At 37.5% G+C, this 10,370-nt stretch overlaps 2 protein-coding genes across 4 annotated transcripts in view; both read right to left on the reverse strand.

Annotated features, from left to right (window-relative positions):
• Positions 1 to 5,049, reverse strand: part of LOC111268932 (28S rRNA (uridine-N(3))-methyltransferase) — a 7,809-nt gene extending 2,760 nt beyond the window's left edge. The window contains exons 1-7 of one of the 3 annotated variants that reach the window (XM_022848170.2): positions 4,934 to 5,049; positions 4,146 to 4,433; positions 3,678 to 3,827; positions 3,112 to 3,273; positions 2,642 to 2,775; positions 1,357 to 1,507; positions 286 to 459 (exon numbers count right to left, since the gene is read on the reverse strand). In XM_022848170.2, coding sequence (XP_022703905.1) covers positions 286 to 459; positions 1,357 to 1,507; positions 2,642 to 2,775; positions 3,112 to 3,273; positions 3,678 to 3,827; positions 4,146 to 4,273 — 899 coding nt within the window. In that variant the 5' untranslated portion in view covers positions 4,274 to 4,433; positions 4,934 to 5,049. Of the gene's footprint in view, positions 1 to 285; positions 460 to 1,356; positions 1,529 to 2,641; positions 2,776 to 3,111; positions 3,274 to 3,677; positions 3,828 to 4,145; positions 4,434 to 4,933 lie in introns of all 3 variants that reach the window. The other 2 variants (XM_022848169.2, XM_086971879.1) reach the window with 2 other exon arrangements.
• Positions 5,050 to 6,362: 1,313 nt separating this feature from the next.
• On the reverse strand, positions 6,363 to 10,123 carry LOC111268933 (uncharacterized). Its single transcript, XM_022848173.2, has 3 exons — positions 9,343 to 10,123; positions 7,348 to 7,492; positions 6,363 to 6,821 (listed from the first exon to the last, which is right to left on the reverse strand). Exons 1-3 carry the CDS (start codon positions 9,473 to 9,475, stop codon positions 6,575 to 6,577), a joined length of 525 nt encoding a protein of 174 aa, XP_022703908.1. The 5' UTR covers positions 9,476 to 10,123; the 3' UTR covers positions 6,363 to 6,574.
• Positions 10,124 to 10,370: the final 247 nt, after the last annotated feature.

Here is a 10,370-nt window from a genome sequence, read left to right on the forward strand (position 1 = left end):
ATATAAACAATTATAGATGAGAGTCCTGTCATCTCCTCGCCGGTCTTTTCGGGGGAGAGGAAAATATTTTTCCTTCTGAACTCATTTCTATGAAAGCAAACTTAGCCGAGTTTCCCGAGTCTAGAACACTGAAGTATTTACCAACGAATACTTCTTTGCCAACGGCGCTTAATTCAAAAGTCACCCAGATTCGCTTATAACATCATGACATTTTCTAATCCAGGAAATATCAACGATAGAACTAGAAACTTAAAATACATGTTTTGCTTTTCCATTTCTCCATACCTATCAAAGATATGTTTTGGGTCACTCAGTTCACGGAGCTGAACGTCCTGCTCAAGGGCGTATTCCAGTCCCTTTGGTCCCCCAAACACGACGAGGGCGTGCCTAAACTTTCCTAATTCGATAACCGCTTCAATGCTATCGCCTCGTTCCGACGTCCCGATAGTCAAGTCATACCTGAAATTTGTTCGGCATAATTTTTGGGTGGTTAAAGGCTCTGTAATTTAAACGCGCTTACAAACACACGTGTGTTTCCTCATAAACGGTGGTGATAAATCAAAGAGCTTGATATAACTGTCAAAGCTACAGGCAAGCTTGCAAAAAAATGAACCTTTTAATAACCTCTGTGGTTAATTCCCAATTAATTAGAGTAGGCTAAAATGAAACATGTTATGAAATCGATTTTGCGTCAAATTAAATAGGTGTTGGAAGGAATACAGCTAAGTATTTAAGTATTAGGACACATTTCCCACGTCCTACAGTTATGACGGCCGTTTAGGGCTCTTTATGAAAAAATTACACAGCTGGTAAATGAATGTAGTGTTGGAATAATTATCCTCGAATTACATGCGGCCCTATCCGCGGCAAACAATGGACGTTATTACATTAGCTGACGTAATTATCTGTTACAAGAGCTTTGCTTTTCTTTCGTGTTTTTGCCAGGCGACTGGTTGCTGGCAGACGGACAGGTGTTATGCTATAGGCTAAATTTTTTTTATCAGATTTCACAGATAAGCATATAGAAGGTTTAGGTTTAGTACCGCAGTCGTAACGGTATCGATCTTCGAAGCAATAAGATGCTCCATATGAAACGAGTTTATAAAGAGCACTGCGTGGTATTCTGTTAATTTATTTTAAACTACGATCAGAAACATTCATCAAATCATAATATTAATTTAACTGGATAATGTTAATCTGACTGCAAAAAAAAAAGAGAGTGAATTACAGCATTTCACGTGTGTGAGTTCACAAGTGCATAAAAAATACATGAAGACAGTTAAATCTATATTTTTTATTAAGTTTGAACCTGTATATAAAAATCGTAAGCCGAAAGCTCGTGGGTGGCTAACTTACCCTCGTTGATAGGGTGATTCTGCAATAGCACTAGACAAATTCATTGCCAGTCGAGTTTGGTAGCCCCAGTAAAGGCCCGCCTCTCGCCTTGGAGCATCTCGATCGACAAGGGTTTTGTCCTCCATTCGAACAGTCACGCGATATCCAGTTGCTAAGTCACATGGATTAATTTCTGCAGAATTATTTCAACATTAATAGGTCATAGCTTTCAGATAACATCTAATTCAAATTTGATGCTCCTTATAGCGGTCGTAAACCTGGTGAAAATTAAGTAATTGAAATACAGTGAAATTTACAGCTTTATAAGGTTTGAATTTACCTATTTATGTAGTATGTTCCGTAGCTATTTCTCGGTGCTAACCCACATATGATCTAACGTTGAGAGACAATATTGTAGTCGACGGATTTCTGGATCTTTTCTAAAGACACTTATTCGTACTGTTACCTTCATTATGATCGATCAGATAGTTGCATATACTCATTCTATTATTAGATGCACCTGAGAGAGCTTTCAAACTTGAAAAACATGTTTATATCAAAAAGACTATTACAAACATGTCCACAAATGCCTTCCTAACAGAGTCTCGTATCTTAACATGAAGTTGCGTTTACATCTGCAAAGATCCCCCGTAACGCTCTCTAGACAACATAAAATCGAGTAACAACAAAAAAACATAATATAAAATAAAGGGCAACTATTTTAAATTATACTAAATTAAACAAAAGGAACCTAAAAAATAGTATTATTTTTTGTGATGCATTCCTGAAGAGAATGACTCGTTTGCTAAATACCATTGATCATAATGGTGAAGCCGGTAAATTTACGTCGACAGGTCCACTTACTTTTTTCTCTCTCTATTCCGATCGTCCACGATAGAATTTAATTTTTCACAGAATCGACTGTGATGATAATTAATTATAAAGCTATAATCATTTTCCTTGGCTTTTGTTAATTTGCCGCGGTTGTCGCTTATACCGTTTTTCACGCATTATATATACAATTGTGTCGCAGTTTCAATTTAAAGAAATATGAACTAGAAATGGCGGTTAAGCTCGTTCTATGAAGTCTAAGCGGTAAATCACCTTAGCTACATATACTCGCGGCTAACTCGTTGCCCCAAATCAAGTGTTCAATAGAAACCACAGCGTCCAGTGTATAAACTTGATGCGCTTATGAAAAATTCTAAGCCAATGTAGGACTGGCATGAAAGCAATTTAGGCGAACCTTGCTATTTAGTAACATTCTTACTTGAATCTTCCTTTGTATTTAATTTAGAGTTCGTACCGTCCGACGCCTGAGCATTGGTTTTGATAGTTCGATCGATACGAAGGCTTTGCTCGAGACCGATATTAACCCAGGCAGTAGATGGAGTTAGTCGCGTCACAACACCTTCCCTGTATGGCACTTTATCGTCCATCCTGTTAAGAGAAAACGATTATATGTGATATAGATAGGCGCTGGTTAGCAATACAATGCAAATTCATTTTTATCACGATACGTCGTAGTATCCGCTGACAGACCACTCTATATATGCGTTTAGCTTTAAAAAAAACTCAAGACGCGATCATGGTGTTACCCCTTCTAATTTGTTTTGAAATTTCAATACCAAATATGTTTGTATGAAAATAGTCTCTTCGGCGTACCTGCACATAGTAAAAAAAAACGTGCGTTTAGCGAATTTTTGCTATATCCCTTTCTAGCTAAGAGCATGCAAACGAGTACTCAAACATTATATATAAAAAAAAAAAACGTACCTAACGTGGTGCGTTGCATCCAACGGGGGGCATACTCCGACCGATTTGAGTTCAAGGCACATAGGAAAAAGAGCTTTGCGGAGATATTGAGGAGAGTCAAGGTACTCAAGGATTAATTTGAATAGGTTTGCATCTTTGGACACTGAGAATCCCGGGTTCTTACTGTGAGAAAAACACCGACGAAATCAAGTACGATCATCGGAATAGTATACTTAGATGCTAATTATTTTTATGAACTCACCCTTTTTTAAATATAACATTTAAAAACAAGTTTTTTTTTACCATCAAAAAGTGACTAAGACGAATATTAATTGTTAGTTTGTGAAAGATTTTTTTAGTATGTTAAGTTTTCACTTTATCTTTAAATACATAAAGAGAGTAGACTTGGCTATCGCATTAAATTACTTGATAGTAACAAATTTGTAACGAAAAGCATATTCATAAGGAAGGACATCTAGTTTAAAACTGATAATACCGAAGAGTCTCTTTACAAGCCTACTATTGGTATGGTAAAAATTGTCCTTGCTATTTACTCGTACGGCTTCACAGAACTTCCTGCAACTTACTAAGCATCATCAATGACGACTATTTCCGACATGCGAAAAATGGATGCCGCTCGTGCAAACTGCGCAATCACCCGGTGCTTTGCCCCTTCACCTTTAAGGCCCTCCAACACCGAAGCGCAGACGGCTATCGAGATCGTTCGTTTTTTTGCTCTGAAAGGTCCCATGGAATAACAGCAAAAGGAAGATAGCAAAAAAAAAACGCCGAACATGGACAAATGATCTTATTTGAATTATGAATGGATAAGCTTTTGTTATTCATGAAAACGATTCACCTTAACCCAGCATCAAAGATAACTGTATAAAAGTTTACAGAAAGATAGACATACTGTGCAGACTGCTGTAGCCTAGAGCGACTAATGGGCAGTGAAATGAACCCCTTAGCAAACCATGAAAAATCATCAATAACACCTGTCTGCAAACATTGATTACTTCTCGTACATTAGTAGTACTATTTGCGTATGTCCTGACCTGCGAAGCGACTGGAGGGCATCTGCTGATGGTTTTTCATGACAAGGTCGTTTACTAGAAGATCCAGATTCAGCATACCCACTATTGGCTAGATGTTGTTGTTGACGTTTTTTGCTGTTGTCAGCCATATTTGGAGCAAGTTAGAATAACCAGCTATTCATAGACAAGCTGTTAGATCTTCCACGCCGCTTGCACGCATGGTAAATACTATGACAAGCAGTTGGCGTTTTCATTGCCGCACTAAACGAGGCCTGCGGCGCCAATGGGAATCGGCTGATTTCTCTGAACCTATCCACAGAATCAATTTGTTATCAAAATCAATTAACTAATCATGTCCGAAAGTCAGCGGTACTGGAAAAATATCTACAGCAATAATATTCAGTAAAATCTCTCGTATAACCTGTACATCGGTAGATATACTGTGCTTCAGGTATTAGATGCGTCAACAGTGTTCAAATAAGCTTATGCTTAAAGCATTCCGGCTTTTCCGAATTGTTGACGACACGGAAAGCCTGTTTTCAGTGTATTATCGTAATCATGTTTCTACTCACAGTATTATTGAAGAAGGAGGGCTTTAAGACTATATGATTAAGTATGATTTCCCCCTAGGTGCCTCCACTAGGTAGATTACAGTTTATAACTTGTGAAGCTTTTTTTGTTTCGTCGTGGAGTGTTACATTCAGGTGTAGTTCGGTGTTTATAACCGCTAATGAAGCTAAAAAAATACGAAGTTCAATTTTTGTACTCAGTAAATCTCTAGTCAGAACTAATTCCAACGAGAATCTTACCTGTGACTCAACGACGGAATATAGGTGCAAGTAAGCAAACATCTACCAAAATACGTAGAGTCTTGTTGTGATTTTCAGAAGGCCGATGATCAGCTGGGGCGCTGTCACGTGCCGCTGAATGCTACTGTCATGTCCAAACAACAAACTCCTCGCCCTTTAAAGCAACCCTTTCCAAAGTCGCTCTTTCAAACGAGTGAGTCCTTCACGTCTATTGATGTGAGAAACACGATCGTCTTTATTTACTGTTCTCTAATTTTTTCCCGGTTGTATTTAAGATCTGATATAGAATAGCATGCGTATATTTGGGGACTGACTGACAGGAAATACCGCGTTGGTTATAACGATAAACCGCCCCCAGCGACAGTCAGAAGCAAGGATAGTATGCACGTGCTAGAAGAATAACGAATACAGAGAAGAATTACGGTGATGCAAACACAGCATAATCTGCTCTTATCATAATTAAGTTGTTAAATGATTACCCCTAGAAGATACAGGCTAGAAAAAAAATACCTTTCATAAGCGTTGCACTATAACTAATTTAATCAGAAGAGCTGCCTTGCATTGGCAAAGAAGGCCACACGCAGTAGTAGTTGGAATTATGTCTAATTAAAATGACCCAAATTTCGAGTATATTCTAGACCAAGTACATTCTATTTTTTTTAAAAACATACTTTTCATGAGGGAACAGGCCGCCCGCCAGGCCACGGTCGCCTACTGCAGGTGAAATTGCTTGCCATGATTTTTGTATGTAATTCTTAGATACGGACAGAAGAATATTTAAACCAAAACATGTACTTGTACCTTTAGAATCTCTGAGTGAATTTCTTTTGCTGACAACTGGAATCCTTGTTACCAATATCTGTTAGTTTCTCATAATTTCTGTCATAATTCGGGACATCTCAGACTTTGTTGACAAGAACAATTAGCTATTTAGCCTTATAAAAAAAGCGTTTTTCAATTTTGTAGTTTATCAGGTGCTTCCATTTAATTTAAACGTACATTACATTCAATAGATTGTCCAGATATAACGAAGTTCAAAAGAAGTTCTGTCATAAAAAATAGCTAGCTCCTGTAAAAGATGTAAGAGGTATTTATATTATTACCACAATTGGTTATTATTCTTTGAGTATTTTGATATAATTTTCGTCAGGTGTGATAAGTAACACTTTGATAAGTGAGGTTAAATAGATAAAGAACTGAGCATCAACGTTATGGCGTAACAGCAGCAGACGCCTCGGACGCACTTTAAGAGACTCTCCGTATTCGTAATCTATGACCATTTGTTCTCTAAATGACCCTAGTTGGTTATAGTTTCCAATGTGAATCCAATAAAAAGATTAAATAAAAGCAAAAATTAGAACATCAGTATATTTTGGGTGGAGACTAAAAGAACTGCGAAAGCAGAAATAAGATTGTTATTAATAATAAGGAACACGGCTGATATACAGAGCAAATACGCTTTTGAATCCCGTTTATTTTTTGATCTTAATTGCATTTCTTGTATACGAATGTTGACGATATTTCAGTCTGGAGAATTACTTAGCCTACGAGTTAAGCAGTACTATTCTATGGTAGAATTACATTGGTTTCACAGGCTTATGCTTTACATAGCCTCTGTGGTGTCAAACGTTGTTGATTTTTTTACCAGTGAAAGCCTTGAAGTCCTTGCAGCTGACGTCGACTTCTCAGAAAAGCTTGTTTCAAATCGACAAGTGCTTCTTCATTGCGCACGGTCCATCGTGTGGCTTCCTGGGGTGAAGAATTGGCGGCTGCATTAAATGCCTGAAGAACTTTGACGCGGTTAGCTACGAACTGAGCAAAAAGGTTCCAGATCGTATAGCCGGGTCGAGTTAACGAAGCGTCCGCAGCGATCGATGCATAGAAATAACTGTGCCAGATTTCAATAGAACTTTAGCTTTTCGCTCATAGCCATATATATATATATATATATACAGGGTGATAGTGCATGCAAGTTTTTTTCTAGTTTAATTTTATGTGAGAGTGATGAGCTAATAATAAAATTATAGCTAATCCTAACAGTTAATTCGATTGTCGATACGGAATCCATTTAGTCCGTTATAGGTTTTTTGATATTTTTTTACAAATGATCTTACATTTATACGCATATTCTTGTTGTTCTTGGCTCTGGTTTCATACGTGTTTGTATTTGGTGATCGAATAAGCTTATATACTTAAAGTTATTATTTGTTTCGCCAGTATCGCAAACGCCAGAGCTCCAAATATTGATACCTGTGCACTATATTAGATACATGCAAAGTAGGTATTCAACTAGTTTCTTTGTAGTATATTAAGTGTTTACCCTGCTTTAACTTCAGACTTGGTTACAACTTTAAACTTTCAAAACTGCCTTTAGTTTCATTAAATTGCGAAGATAAAAATCATGATGAAATTACCGGAGCACTTGGTTGACAATTGCGGAATGCGTGAGATAGGTGCACACGAGTCCATTAACATCAATTGCTTTCAATTGACCTAGCGATGGCGGGGGTAGATTTTCGGCAATAGTTCGAACAGCTTCATCATTGTTGCAGATCCAGTCTAAAGGAGATGTGAGAATACACCGCATTTCTCATTGTTACGTGTTATCGAGTGGGTATACAGTACAAAGACAGCGTGTCATAGCGTGTACAATGACATCTTAAGTTTGCCACTTAAAAAATAAACAAAATCTCTTCAAAAATACTATTAGTTTATAATAGAGAACAGCAGTTTGCAGCCGAGCTTATTTATGGAAGACTTACAAAAATAGACACTACGTGAATGCAAATCGTTTAGGTAAAGCGTTTAGCCTTGACGGATTCAACTTTAATTCTGAAAATATTGGAAAATCAACAGTCTTTTCAAAAGGAAAAAATAAACCACATCCAGTGGAAACACTGACACACCAGGTGAGAAGATGGCGTTATATATGGACGGCTAATGAGTGCCTCTTCAAGTGTTCTGCCACGGTAACCACGGACATGCGGCCATTGCTGGTTTATATTTCAGAGCTGATCAATAGTTGCCATGTTGTTTTATAGGCCTATTGGAAACATCCTGGACACATCCTCTTTTTTCTAGTGGAACAAGTTCTGATATTATACCAAATCGGTGATTCCAAAGGCCTGTTCACACATTTAAAAAGTCAAATGGGTACAAAACCTGTTGTTTCGTATTATAAGAAAAGATAAACTGAACTTCTAGTAATTAGTTATTAGATGTTTAGTCTATGTTTGCTTTCCAACTTTTCTTTTTTCTCTATAGTTTCTCCAACGCAGCACAGAACAGTGAGTATTAGCAATATAATGTTTTCGAAGCACTCGAAGTAATCGGTAGAAAATACATCATGGTATGTTAAGCAAGTAGTTTTGTTAGATTAGGTGGCATCGCTGAAATAAGTTTCAGCGTAAATTTTTCTAGGAATTAAATGACAATCTTCGACGGCGTCTATAGAGATGAATGGCAAGCGTATCAGGTCCCAGAACGGAGACCCGAAGTGAAGTCCAGGCAGACGTATTGCATTGGTACAAAAAATACTATTTAAGCAGAGCCCTGTGTTACTGATAAAGCTAGATAACATGTGAATCAAAAACAATATGAAAGTGCTGGTGTAAATTTTCACCGGCCAGCTCTAATGAACGTTCTACCGACGTCCGATTTTAAGGGCGTCAAAAATTGCTTTAGGCGGTTGGTTTCCAGTGCAAAATGAAGTGTGCCTACTACGAATTCGAATGTCGATCACTCTTGTTTGTCGCTACATTTAGTACGCAAGCATGTAGGTGTAGTGCATGGTCACGGGAATCACGATGGACGTTGAGTCTCTGTAGTAAATCTGCTACTACCGCTACGCCTAAAATTGTGGTGAAGTAAAACTTCCAAGCCTCCGTCCACCGCAGATTTCCAAGGCAGTAGCTCACCACCCAAGTAGCATAACTGAACACGCTATAGAAGACTGTGTCCGACAGTCTTCTCTTGCACACTTCATGATAAGAACTATGGTAGTTCGTACTACGGCATTTAGCAACGTTACGTATTCTAACGTATAAAATGGACTTAAATCGAAAGTGCCATTTTTGATCTATGTAAAACAACGCAGATATTGTAAACAGAGATAATCAATAGTTTCTAATTAACTTTATAAATAAAGATAAGTATAGACTGCAAATACTTAACTTGAAGAAAATTGTAAAACTGTTCGGGCTCATCAGTTAGAAATAGATTCAATTAGAAATAATAAATCGAGTAACAGAATTATCGTTACGACCTTTTAGGTTAAACGACCGTTTTAGAGATACTCGGGAAACGGATGCATCATCGCTTGCGTAAACAAAAGTGCAAAGGTCCAAGCCTGCCTGCTAGCTTCAGAAATGTACGTGAGTGTTAGTCTTTTCAGTTGGCCCGTTACTTACTTTCGAAGGACATCAAATCGTGGCCGACGCGCATCCAGTTATGCAAGATTGACCTGATCGAACGATCAGGCTCATAGTCGCATAAGCCAGATGAGGCCACAGAGAAAAGGAGAACTCCTACAACAAATTTCATGTTGTCAGACAAGGCTGCTCGCTTTCGAATCACAAGTTTATATGCTCCTTGTTCTAGATAGTTTACATATATATTATTTTTGGTCTTAAGCTAGATCTCGTTTTCATGTCGGTACCCGCATATTTCAAAGCCGTGTTACTGCAATGGCTAACACGGTTTGGCATAATTAATTTACCTAGGCAGTGGTTTTGCCTAACAAAGGCACCTTGATCAATGGGAAGTTTCGTTTATTATTTATATGAAAAAACTCGTCAAAGATTAGTTAGTAACGAAAAGTTTTAGTCGTAATACTATTAACAGACCTGATGTATAAAATTGGAGTTGAAAATTAAGCGTGACGATCTTGTCGGAGAACAACGTCGAACTGTCAGAGTTCGACGTTGTACTCATTGGCCCACGCTAAATAGACCCCGGTCTATTGGGTCCGATCATGTGTGAGCATCACTACTCAAACCCTTTAGAGAAAAAGAAATGTATTAGTTATCCAGATAATATTAATGCAGTCTCGATAGATTATATTCTATCTTTCGACGGTTGTGTGTTTAATGTATAGGACCAAATGAATATATATTCAGAAATGTGAAAATAATGATATTGAAACGATAATCGAACAAAAGTAATGCACTCAACTAAACCGTAAGGGTTAATAAAAATGGTCCATTCATTTGATCTTTAAAATGTTATATTTTTTTTATTTAAAAAAAATCGGTAAATTATTTCTCATGTAATATAGAAGAGAAAAATAGATAAAACAAAATGTCTGGTGCTTATAAAATGACATTCATCTATTGTCTACACTATAGACAGTGTAATTAAACGTTTTCGTCGATTATGTATCCGATAGGATGGCCTAATACTGGCGACAGAAGTTGCCTATGTTTGTCTGCATCTCTCG

This window comes from Varroa jacobsoni, unplaced genomic scaffold (assembly GCF_002532875.2).
Source record: "Varroa jacobsoni isolate VJ856 unplaced genomic scaffold, vjacob_1.0 scaffold_1331, whole genome shotgun sequence".
NCBI classification, from domain to species: Eukaryota; Metazoa; Arthropoda; class Arachnida; order Mesostigmata; family Varroidae; genus Varroa; species Varroa jacobsoni.